Source organism: Strigops habroptila, chromosome 4 (assembly GCF_004027225.2).
Source record: "Strigops habroptila isolate Jane chromosome 4, bStrHab1.2.pri, whole genome shotgun sequence".
NCBI classification, from domain to species: domain Eukaryota; kingdom Metazoa; phylum Chordata; class Aves; order Psittaciformes; family Psittacidae; genus Strigops; species Strigops habroptila.
This window is the reverse complement of record NC_046358.1, coordinates 30,370,102-30,393,075: the sequence shown is the minus strand read 5'-3', so window position 1 is coordinate 30,393,075 and position 22,974 is coordinate 30,370,102. Positions and strand designations below refer to the sequence as shown.

At 39.8% G+C, this 22,974-nt stretch overlaps 1 protein-coding gene across 5 annotated transcripts in view; it reads right to left on the bottom strand.

Moving 5' to 3' along the window:
- The window catches only part of KCNK10 (potassium two pore domain channel subfamily K member 10), a 74,825-nt gene that overhangs the window by 28,053 nt on the left and 23,798 nt on the right, over positions 1-22,974 (bottom strand). For 3 of the 5 annotated variants that reach the window (XM_030484327.1, XM_030484330.1, XM_030484331.1), the window contains 4 exons: positions 18,339-18,667; positions 17,110-17,157; positions 8,791-8,908; positions 4,971-5,131 (listed from right to left, as the gene is read on the bottom strand). In XM_030484327.1, the coding sequence (XP_030340187.1) occupies positions 4,971-5,131; positions 8,791-8,908; positions 17,110-17,157; positions 18,339-18,667 (656 nt within the window). Of the gene's footprint in view, positions 1-4,970; positions 5,132-8,790; positions 8,909-17,109; positions 17,158-18,338; positions 18,668-22,286; positions 22,331-22,974 lie in introns of those variants that run through there. The other 2 variants (XM_030484332.1, XM_030484329.1) reach the window with 2 other exon arrangements.

The following is a 22,974-nucleotide window of genomic DNA, read 5'->3' as shown; positions in this document are numbered from 1 at the left end:
ACAGAGCCTTGGGCCACATGGTTTAGTGCGAGGTGTCCCTGCCCATGGCAAGGGGGTTGGAACTAGATGATCTTAAGGTCCTTTCCAACCCTTATGATTCTATGATTCTATGCTTAAAAAGTAACTGTGCTGACGTCTTACTTTCCTGAGGAGAGCGCATCAGCCTTAAATTGCTTATAAACAAATGATTCCAAACAGTCTAACATCTCAGCACTGACTGTGTTTTTAAAGACAGTTACTTTGGGTCTAGATAAAGTTTGATGAGGAAGACAAGCTGAAATACACAGAGGCAGAGCACTTGCTGACTGGTGCATCCATGTATGCTAGCTGCTGTGTATTGCTCTTCCAAGCTGCTCTTTCTGCCATGCTGTTTGTGTAGGACCTATGCAGTTGCTGCGATTTCTGGATTCTTACCGTACACGCATTCCTTTATTTCACTTTCCTCATCAGCTAATTTACAAAAAGCATGTGTTTGGATTTAAAACAGAAGAACTGAAAATGAAATTAAAATACTCAACAGATTTGTAAGGTATTGCTGGCATGCACTAAAGCGTATCTAGATTTTTTTATTATTCTAATGTTCTAACGTCCATTTTTAGCCAAATATGCTTTATGAGGATTATGAAGGATTACACAGTTCTCTCTGTGTATTAGTTAGTATTTGGCTACGGATGTATCCATAAACTTAGTGTTAACTATCTGCAAAATTCAGATCTGTGTCTAGGTTTTGTTTTAATTCACCCCTAAATTTCAGGATGCTCAGATTTGAAATGTACATTCAGGTGCATACCTACTTAAAATATGTAGCACGTCAGTAACCATTTCTCCTTGGATTACCGGGGCTTCATTCTGCTCACCATCCTTGTCTTCCAGCTCAGAAGGCTAGGTACCCAGAGAACAACTAGTCTTACTATTAAATACTGAGGCAAAGAGGCATTAAGTGCCTCAGCCTTTTCCTCATTCTGTGTCACCATGTTTCCCCTGCCTCCAATAAAGGATGGAGATTCTCCTTAGCCCTTCTTTTGTTTCTAATGTATTTATAGAAACATTTTTAATTGTCTTTTAAAGCAGTAGTGAGATTAAGTTCTAGTTGGGCTTTGGCTCTTCTAATTTTCTCCCTGCATAACCTCATGACATCCTTGTAGTCCTCCTGAGCAAGTGTCTGTTTGCTCCTACTTTCCCATTCTTTTAGCAGTATCAATTTCTATTCTTCTTCCAGCCTTTTAGCCTTGCTTTGCCGTTAATTTCCATCTGGCTTCTTCCCTCCAAAACCTTCTGGTTCACAACCAACCTGACATTTGATACTATCGTATCCTTTTTTCTGACTACGTATTTTCCTGTCCATTTAAAAACACTGTTTACAAATCAGTGTTTCCACAGAGTCTTAGTACACTGAGGCCCTGTTCCTGGCTGGCTTCTGTGGAATTGAAGTACTAATAGCCAATAACAGAACATAATTCGGTCTGTCTTTACTGCAACAGTAAGAAATTCTTACTAGATTATGGAAATAAAGGATTTCTTTCTAGCAACTAACTTTTTATATTTCTCAACCATTTTTTTCTGTGGTGAAAATGACCCAGGAAATTGTTAGGCTGAGCTCTGAACACTGAAATTACACTCATAAATCTTGTATCATTTTGGAATAATTCTGTGTATGCGCACCAGTAGGTTGAGTTTCACACCTGTCCTGAGAGCTCTGTCCAAAGACAGGATGCCAGCAGATGGCAGATTGATCATTGCACTGAACAGTTCCCCTGTGGAAGTTCTTGTCTGATTTTTTTTTTTTTTTTTTTTTTCAATTGTAGCTTTTTTCCTTACAGAAAACCACAAGGAACAATGCTATATTAAAAAAGAAAAGTCAGGGTGCTAATTTCCTCAGTGGGTTTTTAGCAGCTGATGTAATACACACTGATGCTGGCTAATAATGAAAAACAAAAAGAATAAAAGAGATCGTGTTGGCTTTTGGTATATTTTGATTAGATGCCAGAAAGTGGAGAGGAAACTTTTCCTCTTCAGTCTTCCATTAACTTAATCTGCTCAGAAATGCAGGTGTCAGGCCATATATTCAGAACTACAAATAGGACCTTACTAGCTAACATATCACTTAGGTTATAACTCATTTATCTATTAACCATGCCCCAGATTTTGAGTTCAGTAACAAGAGTGCAGATCCAGAATGATTTCACTGGTTTGTGGAGGCAGTGATCTGGATTTAAATTTCTGGCTTTGGGAATGATCTCATCTGAAAGTTTGATTCAGCTGCCAAAACTGATGCTGATATGGGGCTGGAAGACAACGTGCAGGGTGGGGACTGCCTGGCATGAAGCAGTCGGGGTCCCTGGGTTATGGCATTACCCTATGGAAAGAAGAAATAAAGATGGTACTTTAAGGAAACCTCAAAAGACTTCTTTGCTGAGAACTCATTCAGCAGTCCCGCACTGATGTCTGGTATAATGGTACAGGTTTGATGTAAGCCAGGGGAAAGGAGGGAGAAAAAGGAGAGAGATAATAGAGGAAATCGATGGACAGAAGGGATACAAAGAAAAAAGACTATTTTTAAGTGTTCCTCCTCTGCACAGTTACTCTCCTGTACAAAATTTCTTTCCCAGAATCTGTTTTCCATTCATTTTCAGATAAGGAATTTGTAAAGACAATTACTGACACTCGTACAGTAACAGAAGAAATCAGAGAAGCAAAAAATCCCTAAAAAGAAGTGGAATCTCTAAGAGAAAGAGTAGCTAGGGTAGGTCTGATGTATTCAGAAAGACAAACAACAAAGTTTAGGAAAAGTAGGACTTTGACAGTTGGTAAAAGAAAGCTTTCCACCAGCTGAGTGGGACTTCCCTAACTCCTGCCTTGGCCCCAGTCCCATCTTTCAACTAAGAACTACTTTTCCTAAGACTGTTTCAAGGCAATACCTATTGCTGTCTTTCAGGGTTAAAAAAAAATAAAGAAAGAAAAAAGTGTGTATCATTTTCATAACATGTCTCAAATCTAGAGCAGAATAGGTTCTCTAAGCTGAAAGACAGGTAGCAGATGTGACTGTTCTGGCAAGTCCCTGTTTCAGTGAAGTGTGAGTTGTTTAGACAGGCATTGTATTTCTGCACATAGTCTGTTTTCTCGAGATGTGAGCTTCAGAGGTGCAGTGTTGCCACCATTCACCTCTCTGGCACTCACTCACATCCCTGTATTGCACTCTACCAGCTGTGTTGCCATACCTGTCCTCAGTGTCATGGGGTAAGCCAGAGGAGTGAAAGCAGTAACCAAGCAGGAACTGTTCACAGTGGAATCACCTCAGAAGCCAGAAAATCCTGTCGTGCTCTTAGAAGCACGTTGTGCCTAGTCTGAATGCATCTACACCGAACTGCAAGATGAGGGAAGATCTGTCAGTTACGCTCATCCCATCTACTTCCAGTGAAAATCTGAATACTTGTTACAAGGTTTGAATAAAGACTATCTGAATTTAGCCTGTATTTAACTCATGATGAAGACTGTGCCTATGGAGTGTTTTCCTTTCTATCTTTAGATGCTTGCAGCCTCTGTGTACAGAGCAAGCCAAAAGAGGGGGGCTTGTTCTGCTGTTTATTATAGAAACAGTCTCAGGTTGTTCATAAGTTCCCTCACACATGCTACTTTCAGAGTTTTAAGACACCTTGGAATGCATACTTAATTGCTGCAGTGTCTGGAAAGCTTTCTCAGGTGAAAATTATTTGTAAGACTTATCAACTTTTTAAGTAGATTTTACATGGTTTTCTCAGATGGGCGGGGAGAACTGGTTCATCACTGAACCCAAATATTGAATGCTTGTGACCAGTGGATATGGTGACCCTATACACATCCGTTTTCTGGGGAATCACATTTGTATGCATGTGAGAGCAGACTAGTAGCCAGGTTCTGCTCCAGATTATTGAAGATGGGAAATACAGGAATAATCAGTAGCTGATTAGATACAGCTTGTGGGGTGAGAAGCTTTGGTTTACGTCTCTGACATAGTTCATGTTTATTTTCTTGTACCAAACATAATTACTCCTGCAGGGCAGATGGCATAGTCTAGCCAATGATTGGTGTTTGGGGTACCTCCTCATGTCCCGAGCAGCGTCACTCTGCCAGTGCCTCCCTTTCCTAAAATGGAACATGAAAAATTCCTGGCTTTAGAACACAATATTTTGCAAGGAAATACTTCCAGCCTTACCTAGTCACAAATGAATAGTTGTTTTCCTGGTTATCTACACAATGAAACAGTGCCAACATTTTGGATTGCAAGATGAGCAGTGGCATGTGTCCAGCTCCTCTGCTGAAATATTCTGTTAATATTGTGGGGATAGCATGTATTTTATAAGAGTCAATCTCTTTCCCCCTTTATGGAGTTCAAATTGTTCTTAAAATTCCTGCAGAGTGTGTGGGCTGATCACTGCAATAGCTAAATATGGCATTCTTAGGCTCTAATCTGTGCTGCTAATTAATGTAGGTTTGGTGGGGCCCCACAGAGGTCATGTCAGAGGCAGCAGAATCTCACAAGGACAACTCCACTGGGAGGAATTCTCCTTTCATCTTTTCCAGCTATGCCAAGGGTTGCCACGTGTTCCTTGCATGGCACGAGCTCCATGCTCACAGTTATACTGCTGAATGGAGCAAGAGACCTGTTAAGGAAATGCACTGGATAAAAAGATTCTTCTCCTTCCCTCCCTGAAAACACTTACCTCCAGTTACTCTGCCTCCAAGGGAAGCATCACACAGGCCACTTCTAGAAGTTCTGCTTCAAAGAGAGAATCACTGAAGTGAACCATCAGCAAATTAGCAAAACAGCATTTGGCAGGGCAGTGGCAGAGGCCCATAAGGACATTAAGCATCATCTCAACTAGACATGTAAATATTTCATGGTGCCCAACATGTAAATAGGACTGCAGGTAATAGCAACAGAATTAAAAGCAAGTTATACAACACAAGCAAAATATTGACAGTGAACTTACTCTGAAAACTTTTTCCACCCTTGCAATACCCTTCCCAAAGATGGTTCCTAGTTGGTCTCCAATCCCAGCCAGCAAGAAGCCAAAGAGTGGAATCCCAAAGATGGCATACAAGATGCAGAAAACCTTGCCTCCAACAGTGCTTGGGGCCATGTTCCCATACCCTGAGGAGAAAAACAATTGTCAGATTCTCAGAACTTATACATGGCTTTTTAGGAAAACTAATGGTTTTAGGAAAACTGATGCTCCTGCAGGTATACCTTTGTTCCACATGTAATTCCTACTTACAGACTTCCATGGCACGATGTCACTTCCTAGGCGAGCTACCCACTGTGATCTAGTTCTTCTTGTAGCCTCAGTTACCCATGTTTTCTACAGGTTCAGGTCCAACTGAAAGTTGTTGTTTGATTAACTGATCTAGCTTGGCTTATCATGGCCCAAAAATCCCTCTGTGCTGGCCTGGTGCCTGTGCGCTGCTGCTCTTCTTGGACTGTGCCAATGACTTCCTGATGGGAGTATGATTCACCTGACAAGGCTCATTTTCCATGGTTAGTTCATAATTTCCTCAATCCCTTATCACACTGACTGGTTACCCAGACTGTACTCACACTACGCAAATCTGCCTTTGAACTCTTTATTCAGTTCTGCTTTCAATTTGACAGTAAAGATCCTAATTTTTATATTTTTGTCTTTGCAATCCCAAGCACAAATACAGGCTGGGCAGACAATGGATCGAGAGCAGCCCTGAGGAGGACTTGGGGGTGTTCGTTTACGAGAAGCTCAACATGACCCAGCAACGTGTGCACTCGCAGCCCAGAAAGCCAACCATGTGCTGGGATGCATCAAAATAAGCATGACCAGGAGGTTGAGGAAGGTGATCCTGCCCCTCTGGTGAGAGCCCACCTGGAGCATTGCATCCAGCTCTGAAGCCCCCAACATAAGAAGGACATGGATCTGTTGGAGCGAGTCAAGAGGAGGGCCACAAAGATGAATAGAAGCACCTCTGGAGCACCTTTCCTATGAGAGGATGAGAGAGTTGGGGGTGTTCAGCCTGGAAAAGAGAAGGCTCCAGGAGACCTTTGAGCAGCTTTGTAGTGCCTCAAGGGGACCTACAAGAAAGCTGGAGAGGGACTTTTATAAGGGCATGTAGTGATAGGACAAGGGGGAATGGCTTCAAACTGAAAGAGGGCAGATTTGGATTAGACATTAGGAAAAAGGGTGATGAGACACTTGCCCAGAGAAGCTGTGGCTGCCCCATCCCTGGCAGTGTTCAAGGCCAGGCTGGATGGGCTTTTGAGCAACCTGGTCTAGTGGAAGGTGTCCCTGCCCGTGGCAGGGAGATTGGAACTAGATGAGCTTTAAGGTCTCTTCCAACCCAAACCATTCTATGATTCTATGATTTCATAACATTTTTTAATAATTTTTAACATGGAAGTTTTTAAGCCTTTCCTCTGAACATCCCACTCCACTTATAAATATAAATCATTACTGATGCCACAATAAAAATGCATAGCATACATGCCTTTCTTCCATTCTCTGTTAGGGTAACCCAAGGTTGTTGAAAAGATGGCAGATTCTGACCAAGACATAATTATCCAGCTGCATATCCTGAGTGAAAACTCTCATTTTGGCCCAAGCATGTTTAGGCACATTTGGTTTCAACTCCCAGCCTTGTAACTCCAGATAAAATATTGGGAATATCTGACACTGGTAGAAAAGCAACTCTCCACCTGTCCTATGCAGTAAAATACGTGTAGACACCACAGTTTGTTCAGGCACCTCCCTTCCCCACACTACCCATGTGAATTTAACTGTCAAATCTACATAGAGCATTATGACTCCAGTAGCCATGGCATTTCTGTTAAAATGTTAGTGTTAGAATAAACAGGAATTGTGGCAGTAAAATTTGTACCTTTTTATTTAAGATCAGCTACCTTTATGAAAATGTTATAGAGATTTGTATTCTGACTACACATAATTATTTGAATATTAAAAGTGATCACACAATCACAAATCACTGATGAAATAAAGTGGAAACACAGAGCACCCAGAGAGATGGAGATCTGCTTCATCTACAGCAATTCCTCCCGGTCCTTGGGAATTAAGGCTGGGCTCTCAGGTCCTATATCCTGCTAGGTTTGTGGCACTGGCATTGGTCATATCTTTCTGTCATGGGATAGTGAAAGCACTATGCTGACACAGAGCATTGCCTCCCTGCAAACCCATAGTTGTTTTTATTGCCGTAGCCATGATCCCAGATTTCTCCTAAAGGTCCAAGAAAATCCAGGCTCCACAGGCCAGTGGACTGAGGTTGACCAGCTAGTCTGCCAAGTATCTGCCTGAAAGAAGCCCTGGCAGGGCTTTGGTGGATAAAATAAAATCACTTTCATGCCCAGGCACAATACATAGACTTTATGCAGCCTATAAAAACTTAATTCATGGAGAATTTAAAGCAAATATGGGCAAAAATCCAAGCTCTTCTCAATAAGTTATTTAAATAGCAGATGTCAATGAATATGCCTACATAAACTATGCCTACAGAGTGGCATTTATTTTAATGAGTAATTTAAAAGCTTGTCACTTGGGTCTATTGAGTAAACAAATATTAAGGGAGGGTTTTCTTACATTTGATTCAGAAATGTTTTCTTTCTCACCATCCACTGTTTTTATGCTACCATCAAAAATGCATGGTAATGCAGCTTATTATATAGAGGAACACAGGGAGGAGGATGCTCTATACAATCACTTTTTCCTCACTTTAACAAGGAAAAGGCACAGCCAAAGGCACAGACTCCACTGTTTGAGATAATCACCACAGCAAGTCTTGTAACTGCCATAGGTTGGGTTTGGGGTTTTTTTTGTTGTTATTACCTGCATAAAGGTTATGCAGAATTCAGTCAGATTCTCATGCTTTAATGAAGGGTTATATGATTGTCGGATTTGTCTATACAGTCACCAGTGTGTACATCACAGCTGTAACATGGAGAAGTACTTTATCCAACATTTAAATCAGAAGAATACTCAAAGGCAATGTAAATAAAAAGCAAAATTTGCCAGTAGTTTCCAAATAATCAGGTCTTTTGACTTCTAACCATGACAGCACTGAAATCAACCTTTCAATTTACTACTTTATAATTATCATGAGATTAACTTTATCATCAATGTTACGAGTTTATAATTTTTTCCTTCAGACGATCTTCTCAAATCCCAGCTGCTTGAACAATCTTCAAGAGAGGTACTGGCTCACTAAGGAGAGGATAAAAACCTCAGTGTATCTAAGGCCAGCATTCAGAGATCAAGAGGCTAAATACGTTGGACATAAGGTATAGTGGGGACAGATGATAAGGGCCTGAATAATGAACTTACTGAAATTAGTGGTTCAAGAAAAGTAAATGGATCAATTCTGTATACCCTTTATCTAATACAGAGAAATGTTACCTTATGGGTAAATTCATCAACAATATTAAAATCCAAATTCCCAACAACCATAGAATAGTTATTTCATTGGGAACTGGTTCTTGATCTTTCTAGTGAAAATTAAGCCCACCTGCACCTAGATCAAGAACAGGTTATAAAGCCTTAGCTACAACAGTGCTACTTGTTTTCAGTTCAGCATTGCTGTTCTACCCTAATTGTGTAAACAGCTTCTGGTATTTACCCAGAGGCTCAATACCCTTGATACATATCAGAGGCATGCCTTCTGAGAGCTGAGAGAAATAGAGTTCAGCCACTTCATTTCTTTGTTACCTACCTTCCTCAAATTTAATTCATTACGCAGGTTTCAGTCTGACTATGCATTTTAAAAGATAAACAATAAACATACCTATAGTTGTGATGACTGTTCCAGCAAAGAAAAAGGCACTTCCAAGGTCCCAATGGCTGCTGTTTTTAGAGGAATTTCCTATGGGACTGACTCCTGCATTATCAGCATCAATAGCATGCTGCAGAGAAAGAGACAACAAATCAGCCTTATGCATGCCTTACCATATCCTATGCAAGTTGGTATAGGCTCCAGAGGGAAATTTCTAGGACCATGGGAACAGCTTAGATTTAAACTTTTTAATACCTGCTCAAATTACAGTAGCATCCTCTGTACACAAGAGCTGAATATGTGACTGAACTAAATAGCTATTAAGATGGAACAAAGATACAATGCATAGACAAATGACTACAGATAGATACAAAGCAATTGAGAAGTAGGAGACTGACACCATAAAGAGATCCATAAATAACGTACTCAAAATAATAAATGCCAAAGGAAGTATTCCCCAATAGAACAGCTGATGTTAGAGGCAGCAAGAAGGGTGGTAAATAAAAATAATGTTTGGGAAGTCAACTGAAGCTAGTCAGCCAAGGATCTTAATTCCCAGACAATTCATAATCGATTAAGTTATTTATATTTTATGCTAACTAAAGAAAAAATAGGATATATATCCCATCTGAAATGAAGGAATAGGATAGCTATGGAAACACCATGAAACATCTTTATGATCAGCTAGGAATTCCCAGTTGCCACACTGGACAAGATCACATGTCTACAGACAGCATGGCACAGAGACTCCCAGCTAGTGCTTGAACGAAATAAATCCAGAACAGAAGCTAAGGTAGCTATACTGCTTCCTGGGCTCTATTCTATGTCTCACACAGCACTGAATCAAACCAGGCAGACATAGCCTGCTGAATGTTTGCTTGGGAATTTCTAAAAATGCACCATATTGTATCATGGAGACATACACACTTGCTTTTCATTGCAGCTTCACAGTCCAAAGGAAAATAGAGCTAAATACATCAGCCTCCATAGCACAGAAATAAATCTCTCATCACCAGCTGGCACATTCAGCTGAATTGCTCTAAGTTCATTTCTGAGATGCCCTTTGGTACATATTGTCTAGTTACTTGTCTATCTCATGCAATCTATTGCCTGTCATAGAGAAATTCAGACCTCACTCTGGAACAGGAGATAAAAATGGCTGCCTTTCAAAGTAAACCTCTCCTTCCCAAACATTCCCCACTGTTTCCATTAGTTTCCATGAAACCACTGCAAAAGGAACCAAGCTTCTCTCTGCCACTTACAATTTCCAGCTCTTTGCCTTTCTCCCGTTCTGTTCCAACCTCTCTTCATGTTGCTGTTATACTGCCAGATCTTCCCCTTCTCTCTCACTCTGATATTTGCTCCTCCTCCTAAATATTGCCACCAGTCTTTAGCCTTGGTTATTTCAGTGAACTTATTGCCAAGGCTCAAGAGGAGAGGTAAAGTGCTGCCTTTTACATCCTTTTTTTATTTGACTTTATTCAACACAGAATCCCCACATATCAATGCAAGTTTCTGACTTTTCTTATTACGTTTCTATAACCAAAATCTTCTATAACTAAATCTTCTCTTTTGCCTCTGAATTGTGATCTACAAATTGTCACTGTAATTTTTTATTTCACCTTTTTCTATACAGTTCATGTGCAAAGTTAACCATTTTGCTATTGCCCCACTTCTCATCTGTTCATGTCTACAATTTGTGTCCTGATCTTCTCTATAACCTCATATTCTCTTGTGATTTTAGCACTGATATTTAAATACATCCATTTAACATTTCTTCTATCCCTAGCTTTCATTATACACTTGTCTCCTCATTCACCTCTTCCATCTGATGGCTCATTTATCACATTTTTTTCTTTTCTTCCCTTTCCATTTTGCATTTTTCCTTACTCATTTTTTGCCTATATTTCCAATTGACTTAATCATTATAAATATTCCTCTACTACATTTTTTTCTTTTTTTCCTATTTTTTGGGCTAGTTTCAGCTAACCTGCTCCCCAGTTTTTAGTTATTTATCACATTGCCCATCAAAAAGGGAAATGAATGGGAAAACAGGTGCCTGGGTAAGAACAAAGGCCAGGTATATCTAAAGAGATCAGTACAGGACAGACTTTTTTAACATAAGAGCTGCTGCATGCCAGGCTAAGCTGATTGTGAAATTACAGTATGAGCAAGCTCCAGACTGGACTGTTTGCATTTCACATGGGCAGAAAGCCAGGGCTCCTCAGCACCTGACCATACCTCAAGAAACAAGGATATAGAGAAAGGAGGTTTTTAGCACCAAACTCTTTGAAAGGGCTTCTGTACCAGTTGCTGGCATATTGTAAGTGGCGTGAAAGCAGAGATCATTTGTTTGTTTACCCAGAAGAGTGTAAATCAGCATAACAGACAGGTTGCCTGTTTAAATAGGCCATGACACACTGTCAGCTACCCAGCATGTTACTTCTGCCAAGGAATGCTGCTTGCCTTCCCTTTGAGTGTGCGAATGTCAGCGAACTAATTACAGTGCTTTAATCACATTTGAGTTTACACAGTTTAGCAAGTCTGTTAGGGCCAAGCACTAATCCCTGAAGTTAAGGAGCGTCCCTTTGCCTTAGGAGCTTTGAGCTTCTCAGGCTCCCTTCTCATACAGTACAAATTCATTTTTTCTTTAAAGCTTGACTGACATCATTCATTTATAAATATCCAACTATCCCAATGCTACGTCTTAATAGATAATGTTTTGCATACAGCGATGGAGGACAAAAAGGAAGCAGTAAGAGAGCAGCCTTGCAGTTAGCAGCACTTTAATATGCAGTTTCAGGTCATGCGATGAGTAAAAGATGCCTTACTACCACCACCACAAGTCCACCTACACAGAAGTATCCTGACAGATGAAGATTGACACAAAACTCAAACAAGGAGACCATCACTGGCAAGACTCTCACAATTCACCATGAAATTTTACATTTTCCCATCCATGAAACTACAGGTAGGCTTTGCTGCATGACCTGAAATCTACATCCTCAGGTTGTCTTGGAGTAGGGAAAGAACCAATTTCCAGAGTGCTTATCACTCTGATGGCAAACTTCCCACATTTAAGACATTTTAAACTAGTAGTTTTAGGTATTTTTATAGTTGAAGTATCATCAAGAGTAACAGGTCATCAAAGCACCCATAGCTGTTTCACACTTACTCCTTTCCTGATCCCTTGTTCCTTCTCAAGAGGAATTACATGTACACTGCACGTTTTTTAAATACTTTTCATTCATTTAAAATGCATTCTTCTTTCATGAATAATCATTATTCTATGGTAATTTATCTTTTGAAACGCCTCCCATTCAGGGAAGGCAATAACCTCAAATACCTCAAGGGGCTGTAATTATTTTTCTTGCTGTTCAAGTAATGTATGTGTCCTAAAGCCGATATAGGCAGATATGAATGAGGGAAATGACAAAACTACCAAAGTAAATCCAAGTACTCAATATTACTGAGTTTATATTATTGTATAGTTTTTAAACTTATATTTCTGATCACACTTTTCAGTTTGGTTCCCCATCATTGTATAGATGTCTATTTTACTCTCAGACCCTTTGGTATCAGCACACTATGGTCCAAAAAGACAGGGTCTGGTGAATCTGCATGGAACTGCAGGCAAAGCCCACATCAAAAGCTCAAGATATGTGGTGATACTGGGATGACTGAATCCTGTATTCCCAAAGAGGGCACAATCTGGACGCCATCTCAATCTGGAACAGGCTTTGTCAATTCCACCTGTTGATATTAGGGCAGCAATATTTAAAGAGTATGAGGCATGGGCCTACCTTGGGCTGCCTAGTTCTTAACATTTAGGACTCAGGTGTCAAGAAATTCTCCCACAACATAAGATAAAAAAAGTATCTCTTCTCTATGGATAAAATCAATAATATTCTCCTTATACTAAATAGAGACTACTGGGGTTTCACCACCTCAGTCCTCACACCCACAACGGCATACAAATGGCAGGCTCCAGCTCCCTGCAGCCCTACCCTGCCCAGCCATAGGCTCTGCTGAGCAGGGGTCTGATACATGGGCTGATGTCCCATCCTGCCTCAGCTTGTCCCCATCCACAGGTAGGTGCCTGATAGTCCTGGCTGGAGGATGCCCCTGGCTGCCCCCAGCCAGCCATCCTCCCTGGCTGGCACTGGTAGGGTCCACAGCTGCCAGCTCCCTGTCCCCTGAGGTGCAGGTAGTCCTCACTGTGCCCGAGTACTCACATATCTCATCTTCCCTGGTGCACGAGTGAGTACCAGCCTTCACTGATGCACTAGGTATCTTGATCATTAATTAAGACAATTATATGAAGAAAAAGTCTAGAGTCTATTGGCTGTTTCTGTTTTTTCTGGAAAGAAAGGCTTTTCTATAGCTCACTTGTTTCTTTAATTTCTCCAGTAACGTCCCAAGCATGAAGGCAGCAAATAATTTCCAAGGACAAGCATAATACCCTTCTTGAGTGCTGAGCTACAAAAAGGATGTACCCTATGTGTAATCAAGGATAGGAATTTGACAAGAAAAGAAAATTCTTGTCATCTATTTTCTAGTTCCATTAATTCCTCTCCACAAATCATGCTAATCCAATAATGATTATCTCCCTTTACAATTCTTTTCCAAGCAGATTCCTATCAAGCATACAAAAAGTTGTTTCAATTGCCTTTCACGCACTGATGTTTCTCTATTACAATTATTAGGATGCTTCTCATTAGAAAGCAGCTTTTAAAGACTAATTCCTTCATAACTTTTCTCCATACTCCCTACCTCTCTACTTATTGTCACCAGTAGTTAAGGAATCTTCATAAATTCCTATTTATTCATTTTTCCACAACAGAATTTTCGGAGGACCAAGACCAGCAATTTTTGTTCAAGTATAATCAAAAGTAGTAAGCTTTGAAAGCCCATCCCTTAAATATGTCTGTGTATCCCATAGAACTCTTTAGGTGACAACCAGCCAGAGTGTGATCTACCTCCACCCATAATGATTTGATTGTTGTGCATGCACTGTCTGAGGGCAGACTTACACCATTCAACAAGAGACATGCACAGAGATCTCAGTCCACAGGGCTTAGATCCCTGCAAACTTCTTAGTGAAGTTCTGGAAGCAATGCAGCTACAGGACAGCTGCAGACTTCTACAGCATCCTAGGCTCAGTCTCCTATACAGCTGGAGTATCTCTGGATTGAAGCCACAAACTAAGGTACCTGCACCAACTTATACATGACCCAAGAGATATGAATTCTTTTTTTCATATCCTTTTAGAGGGAATGAGGTAAAATAAAGATCAGGGACAGACGGGAAGTTGGGACATATAGCAGACAACGTCCGGAGGCACAGGCAAAAGGTTCAATAATCAGGTATTCATCATTGTTTTGCTTCACAGTTGAAACAGTCTTTTCCTGTCTCCAGTGACAGGCAAGCCTTCCCCATAGTTAACTCAAAACAATTTTTTTTTTCCTGCTACTTCTAGAGCTTTCTTCTAGCACATGAAAGCCATCCAAGTTCTCTTCATTTTACAAGTTAACACCCGTAAAAGATAAGCTGGCTCCTGAACCTGGCAAGCAGCTGAAAACTGAAGCATCTTTACAGGGTATTCCCTTTCTTGCTTGCCTTCAGGGCAAAAGTAGTTCAGAACACTAACCAAAAGTGCCTATCCAAAATATGAACTCTTACTAACATAATTAGCCAATCAAGCCTGCATAGCTTATTTCCAGCTCTCGTTTTGAGTTACGGGCTAACTCTAATGAGCTGCTGTAGTCATTAGTGGACATTGATAATATGACTTAGTTCCCAGGTGGGTGGTTTTTGGGTTTTTTTTTTTTTAATACTATAATCATTCACACTCCTAAATTAAACCCTGAAGGAAAAGGAAGAAGAAAGCAGCTCCCCAATAACCGGAATAAGTTCTTACAGTGGCAAGCCACTCTCTCTTACATCACTGTGCAGGGCTCATTACAAAAACAGGGCTCATGACAAAAGTTCTTACTCATACACAGCACGCAGGCTACATAGCAACAGAATATGGATACCTTTATCAGGTCCACAGGAATTTGCCAAAACACATTGATGGTCTTCCTGCCTACCTCTCCTAATGATAGATAACATCTGATCTTTCAGGGAGGTGTAACCTCCCCATTATACACTCTAAGTGTGCATTTTCAGAAAGGCAAGATGTCTTTGACCCAGCTACTAATAAGCTTCTGCTATGACATATTAGAATAATAACAAAAAAAAAAGTTTTGTATTTTGTAATATGTTAACAGGTATAACTACCAATGTTATTTTAATTTCCAACTGTATGCCCAGTCACTTGAGTCCTACTGCCTTCTGCTATTTGTTCAAATGAGTACAATACAGCTAAGTGTACGTGAAGCATCTGAAGTTTCATTTTCTTCTAGCATATTCTAGATTTCACTTCTCTCTAACTCTAAAAACTCAAAAGATAGAGCATACAATTATGTAATTAATTTCCTCATTCTGGTATTCACTATTGTCTCAAGTTGTAGATAACATAAGGCATTAAATAATGAACAACTGTCTTCAGAAGCAGAAGTGGGCTTTAAAAATGTACAGTTAAGAACGTCCACTTCAGGTGGCTTTGGACAATACAGATTACACTGTGAAACACTTCCTACTGTTAAGAAAAAATTATCTGTCATTGTGTTAGTATTAGACAAAACTGAACCAAAATCCAAGAGATAAATACAAATTTAAAATACTTCATAGGGATTTGCACTTCTTTCATCACTATTGCTTCTGAAGTCTATGAATGAACTTCACAGTCTGGACTCAGCAATTCACATGTGAGCTATCAGTACTAATATTTGCAAAGTGTTATTGGAGATCAAGTTGGAAAGGATGTCTCATCTACAATAAATTTTAACAGCTTCTTCACACAGTGCCATACTGCTTCCTTATAGATTTTCCAAAGGAGAATCCTTTGAAAGATTGAAATTTAAGCAAAGGGATAAATATCTCCATCATTAGCCTTTTAAAGACCATGACACTCCTTTCCTCTTCTCCTTAAAAGATTGTTCCAGAGCTACCCCCACAGGAAAAGCATACAAACTGGTTCTAAAGGTCTCCCGTATTTGGAGAATATGCTTTTCCATATTCTCCAAAGCACAGAGGTGAAGCAACAGTTATTCTGGAGAGCATGATCTGCGTTCATCTAAATGCTTTCAGGTAGCCAAATAACATGAATTATAAACAGCTCCCTTAGTAGTAGCCAGGTCCTGACTTCATACAGCACAGTAGCCAGGACCCATGGAGGTTGCCACATCAGTCTGAAATTACAGTTGTAAAGGCAGACGCAGCATTTGGTGCAATGCAGAAATGCATTGTGCCAGCCAGGGAGATGTCACTTTTGAGATCATTAAAACAAAGGTGTGAAAGCACAGTGTTAACCCTGTGAGATTATCTTCAAGCAGTGGTTCACTGTTATACTGTGCAAGTCAGTTACAATCAGAGTTTTCTCTATCAGCATACCCAACTACATCCCTGGAGCCACTTTCACCCCTGGACACAGAAGAATCCAAAGGAACTTGTTCTTTATTGACAAATCTGTTTCAATATTTCACATCACTTGGCCTTAAGACATTCACATGCTAAGCTGCTAAACCAATTTAGTTTACCTTTGCAAAATGATTTCCAGTTACCCAGTGTAATGCCTGAGGTCATACTGAAATCTCAGGAGATGATAAGATTTTTTCAGAGTATCTGTCTTCTAATGACACAATATGCCTGGTTTTTATTTTAGTGTCACTACTTTTGAGGTGAGAGAAGAAAAAAACTGTGTAAAATAAAGAATTAGATCTGGCGTGTAGCTTAGAGAATAGAGAATAAGGGCTATTTGCACTGCAGTTGATATGCAGGAGTCTACCATCCTGTTTAGATGCTTTGGTTGTTGCACCTAATATGTGCTCTGCTTTCTGCTAGAAAAGAGAGCATTTTACGTATCTTTTAATAGTGGCATTCCCATCAAGGGAATACAAACTTCTTGCTTTTAGTATTTTTTAAAAATCCTTGAATCAGACAGTATACGTTACACCTAAAGAGCTGAGGGAAATAAGGATCTCTGCAACACTGCTATGAGAAGCACATCTGATCCAGTAGCCCGGAACAGAATTCACCCTGAAAGCTGAACACAATATGCCTGTCTTTTGCAGACAGATGAAGGATGTGATCAAGGCCAGCCCTGATCCAAAAGCTGTATAGTCACATCAGCACAATACCACTTCCTGCTGAAGCAGGTTTGGCTTCTTAGCTACAGTACCAGGCTACCCAAAGGTACAGGTACACAGCTTCTGACTCAGAACTGACCTGTCTTTCTGTGAACACAGACCACAAGCAGGGAGAACCCACATCTATCTGTAAAGAAACAGAAAGAATTTGTTTTGCTTAGGAGAGGCAGAAGAGCATTGCTGTCTACACATGCGGACAAGGAAGAGGAATCAGTTAAACAATGGGACATTGTGGAACACCAACTACAAGGAAACTGAACAAGTTTAGGCTGAAAAGTAGGAGAACGCTTTTTCCATTACAGCAATGAGATACTGGAACAGCTTCTTAAAACAATGATAAGCTTATAAATTTGATTCACTTATAGAAAGGGTTTTATAACACAGTTGGGCCGATGGACACAAGAATCCAGGGGATAGCTCTGTGTTCTTTCAAACAGCCTGAAATCCCAACAGAGCTCTGGTGCAACACCCCAGAGGGAAACACATTGTGCTCTTGGAAAACTCAGACAAAAATTCAGGTCTGAAATATGAGGCTGAAGTTCAACTTTGGAATATACATCCCAGGTATCTCACATTTCTTACCTAATCTCTATTTTCTCCAGCCAACTGATGGGAGTCTTCTAACATCCATAATACTTTCCTTGTCAAGAGTTTTAATCTATGAAAGATAACTCTAACCTTGGTAGACTTTTCTTGCATGTTGTTCCATTTTCCACTTATCCCAACATACTTGATAGTTACTTCCTTCAAAATTGATTCTAGAGCTTTGCATGCTAGGCCAGACTAAAAATTCCATAGTTCTTAAATGCCAATTATTTTCTATTTTCAATTGTATACTTTATCATCATTCATTTACCTAAAATTCACAATAGTAAACCTGTAAATTAATATTTTACAGTAAGTTCAGAATTCTGGGCTGAATATTTATTTCAAAATTCCCACCTACTCTTTTTTATTTGCTCTTCTGGTTGCTGTGTTTAATTTTTAAGGAAGAATTAAGAACTTCATATCATTTGAAAATTCACAGTGATGGTGGGCAAATCTGTCTTGCAAATCTGTCACCTCTCACAAAAATTTCATCCAGATATTAAGTTCTGATTTTCTTTGCACACATTTTTCATATTCTACTGAATACATTTAACCTCTATTTACAATGTTTTGGAGCCATAGTCTGTGTTTCCCAGACTTTAAAATGACTGGGAAAGAGCCTGCTCTTCACACTGTCCGTTGTGAGAGTTCTATGAGCAATTTTATTCTCCACCGACTCAGCTGATCAACAAACCACCACTTCTTCTTCACGTGGCCTACCTGAATCAGCGTCTCCAGCTCTAGCTGGGTTACACAAACATGCTCCCGAAGAAAGTCAGCCTTCTCTAGCGCAATTGTGTTCTTCTGCCTGCTTTCAAAGGGCTGCTCCAGGGCACGGAAGACAAGTCCTCCTGTCACCAGGTAAACTACCACCACGACAAAGATGGCCACCACTGTTTTCCACTTCATGACTGTCTGCAGGCCTTGAGAAGGGGCTTCCATGGTAGCAACGACAGCGGCTCGGGAGGAAATGGAGAGTCGTGGAGCTGGGTTATGCCCGTTAGTTTTGGGCTCAGGCTCACAAGCTGGCGCTGGTGAGGGAACAGCCACTGAAACACAAAGTAAAATAATTCAAAATCAAATCCCTAAGGGTATGACCTTGATCTTCCTAAAAATCTTTCCTAAATACCATTTTCAAGACTCTTGAATAAACCATGTTATTCACACAGATGTGATTCTTCTCATCTGGAAGTCTCCATGTGTGTTTTGTCTTTCATACACAAGCTACCTCAGGAGTTTGCTTCACCCATTTTACCTCTAGAACAGGACAGTACAGTTGCATACGCAAAAATTGCAGAAAGATGCAGAAAACCATTTATCCAGTAAGAACATGAAAATTTTGTCTAGTTAGGATATTAATTACACAAGGTCTTATTTGGTGAGGGACCCTGGCAGTGATTTTGTCCTTAAATCCTAATAGTAATAGAGTTAACAGTGCTAGGAAATGGAACTGTTAGTAAATAATCAGCAATCACTAGTTGGTCTGGTATTGACAGAAACTGAAGATGCTTTGCAAACCACAATGCTGTTTGGCTTCCCAACATAAGCAGGCCCATATTATTTACATGCATTCACAAAATCAACACTTCTGAAAATATTCTTAAAGCCTGGAAACTTCACAAATTTTAGTATAAATCATTCTTCAGCCAAAGCATAATAGATATCTGAGGTCAAAATCACTCTCATGCTGAGCACAATGATGGACCTTCCAGCTTAGGAATAAGACGCTGTATAGCCCACAAGACCTTAGCTGGAAGTCCTGACTTCCAGCCAGTCTTATTAGCCCGACCACTGTGTTAAGCTACCAAGGCATCTTAATCAAAGCTGGTTCACCTCCAAATAATTGAGGTGTCTCAGCATCACACTTCCCCACTCTCTGTTGCCAGAGCTAACAATGGCAGGATGAGGCCAGGTTCCTCAGCATCCACTGGTATAATGGTACCACATGCAGGCTTTAAAGATGTTGGATTCATTTTAAAGCAAATCCATGCTGTAGCCTTACCATGCTGCCTGTAATTTCTTTGAAAATGGATTGATTTATTTCATATCAGACCTAAATCAGATTGCAGTTAAAATAGTCACTTTAGCTGCATTCTTCGAACTTGTTCCCAAAGTGTCTGTGCTGTTTTTCTCAGAAACTAAAGCAGAAGGATTTACAACATCTGATCAGAGTGGCAGCAAAAACTGATTCTATACTATTTAACATACAACGTGATTATACCTTGAGTTTGAAGTGGGTTACAACTCTTTCCCAATAGAAACTGGTTTATGATACTGAATAATTTAAGAACTCAGCTGTTTACTACAGTCACGTTTTCCCAGAAGCGATATATGTCTGAAGCACTGCATTGAGGGTAGAGCTTCCAGCTTACTTGCTAGCCAACTATAGTTGCTTTACATTTACAGTTAATATTTCTATTCCTATGTGAATTGGAGGCTAAGATTCTAAATAGATTATAAAGGATCCAAGATCAGAGGAGAAGCCTCTGCAGTTGATCCCCTTCGTGTGTATCTCAATTTTGCAACACTCTGTGGCACAGTTGCTCAGTTTCACCATCAAAAGGTCATTATGGTTCCTAGCACTTATCAGCCAGAATGGAGTGACATCAAATTTAAAAGGATACTTTCTCTTACCTCCACATGTATTTTATGTAAGTTCTAAGAACTTGAAGTGACAGTAGGTAGCAGTGACAGTATTAGAAAGAAGTAACTTTTATTTGTAAAAGAGATCAAGTATTTAATTATCTAAATCTTATTAAAGGATTATTGTAATAGATACAGTGGGTTTCAGCTGGAAACATCAGACAAGTATACAGAAGAAACGTAAACTAGAGAGGTTGTGCGAAGCAGAATCTCTCTTCCTCTACAGGTGAATTCTTAAATCTGAGTCAGAACTTTTCCTTACTGAACTGAATAAATTTGAGTGTTCCCAGAAGTGGCTCAGCTGATCTAAATCAGTATAACATAACTTCCACAGACTGCATGCAATTCAATCAATTTACATTAGTTAGAGCCCACAACTATTCTGTATATCGTGAATCAATATACAATATATTGTGAATCGATATACAGAATATGCAAAATCTGCAAGCCTGAGGGTTGATTTTGCACACTTCAGATTACTCAGTAAAATAGTCTCCGGATATGAGGCTCACATGGTAGGAAGCGAGCAGAACTCATATGACAGAAACAGCATGCTACAATTTTTTGAAACAGCTGTCATCATCACCATGACTGGCATAGCCCAGTGTAGGCTGGGTGAGCCTTTCAGTGGAGGGAAATGCCTGACTTTTGATATCCTACAAATGATTAGTCAAGAGCTGGTAGAGTTAAAACAGTTTTTGTGAGTTTTCTTTTCCTCTCTGCTAGTATAAATTTTCTTATACAAATCATATTTCTGGCAAAGTGTTAATAACAGCTTTACAGTAAAATCATGGCCTGTTTGATTCTGTCTTCAAAGGAAAATATGTTGTACTGATTTAAGAACAAGATGGGAAGTTCACGGTGGGGAACATAAAATGTTCTTATAAATATTGCATCACTTAAACAGCTCAGTGGATTACTGTGCTCAGCTGGCTTATCTCTAAAATAAAAGATAACTCTTTTCCTAAGAACTGTATTAAAGTCTTCATTTTCTGCTCTTAGTAATGGCTACCCTAATTGTATGTAGAAATGTTGATCCTAAAGTATGTTATATGATATAAATTAATACACTGGAAGACCCTACTAAAGCAGCTAGTTGAGCAACTGATATATAACAGAGACAATCTTCTTACAAAGATGATGCAGAAGGCACAGCAGCAATCAATACCCCAGGGATGTTTCAGGCTAGATTTTAAGCAGCAGGTAGGTATTGGAAAACCAGTGTAAATCTACAACAAGATAGCAGGGTTAGTGACTTGAGCACGGGGTAAGAATTCAGAAGTCCCAATTTCTAATTGGAACTCTGTTTCCATGAACCTGTGGTCCCAGAAAGGTGCTACCACTCACCTTTAAAATATGGTTTCACCAACCAGGAGAAGATAAAATAGTGCTTACTTTTCTAACAAACATGAGTGTTCTGTAAGAATCCACGTCTGTACAATTTTTGAACTAATGTATGACTATAACAGCTATATAAACTACCAGAAGTTTAACAAGTAGTTTTACTAAACTCAAAAGGTGAACTACAGTGGCAATTCAATAATATGCAGAGGTATACAGTTTAAGAAAATGAAGGACTACATAAATTCTTGGATTTGTAGATAGTTTAGACTATCATATCGAAGAAGACTTAATCTGCCTCACTGAAAGCAATGATGTATCTCCATTCACATGCATGTACTAAATTAGTAGACAGGTAGCCACAAAGGAACAAGTACCCTCAAAGGAACACACCAGTGTTTCAACAGGCCCTACCCCAGTAAAAAAATGCCTGTGGGAAAAGAAAGTTGAGTTCCTATCTGTTTGGAGAAGCTTCAAAATAAAGCAACAGAAGATATTGATGTTACAAGTCAAATTAAAATGTTAGGATCTGTACAGTTGTTCGGCTCCAAGAGTACCACACTACCTGCACCTCATGTACTGATAAACAACACAGCCAGGCTTCCCTTAATACCTGAGCTTAAATACCTGAGATTTCTGCTAATATTGATGAGAATGAAGGAATCAAAACTCTCACTCACTGACCTCTAAGGCAGCTGGGGCAGAGCTTAACCCATTGTGAGCAGCAGGCAGTTGGACTAGATGACCAGTTGGCAGTTGTCCTAGATGGCCGTTACAGGTTCCATCAAACGGAAACATTCTATTCTAAAGCAAAGCACTGTAATGTAAAACATGGAAGCTCTTGAAACTATGCACCATAAGACATCACTTCAGGTTAAAAATTGTCCTTTATTACTGCAGATATCCTTTGCTTTAAGAGACTGATATTCTAAGAACAGATTAGACTAATTTCTGCCAGAAATATTTAAGGATAGTTGGCCCTGCTTTACAGCACCAGTGCTAAGTAACCTGCTATGATTCTGTGAAAATAGTACCAATTCAAAAGGAAAATCCCCAGACAGAGAAGTCCAAAGTACAGACATCTAAAAAGAACAGCTTCAAATAAGAGCCAAAATGCTGAGAGATTGTTCAACTGGCTTTTCACTATGAAAATGTTAAGCATGGGTTTGCCACACTGACCTCTATCCTGGCAACTATCTTACTGTCCTGGTTTCAGCTGGGGTAGTTATTTTTCTTCCTACTAGCTGGTGCAGTGCTGTGTTTTGGCTTTAGTCTGAGAACAATGCTGATAACACACCAATGTTTTAGTTGTTGCTAAGTACCACTTACCCTGAACAAGGACTTTTCAGTCCCATGCTCTGCCAGTGAGGAG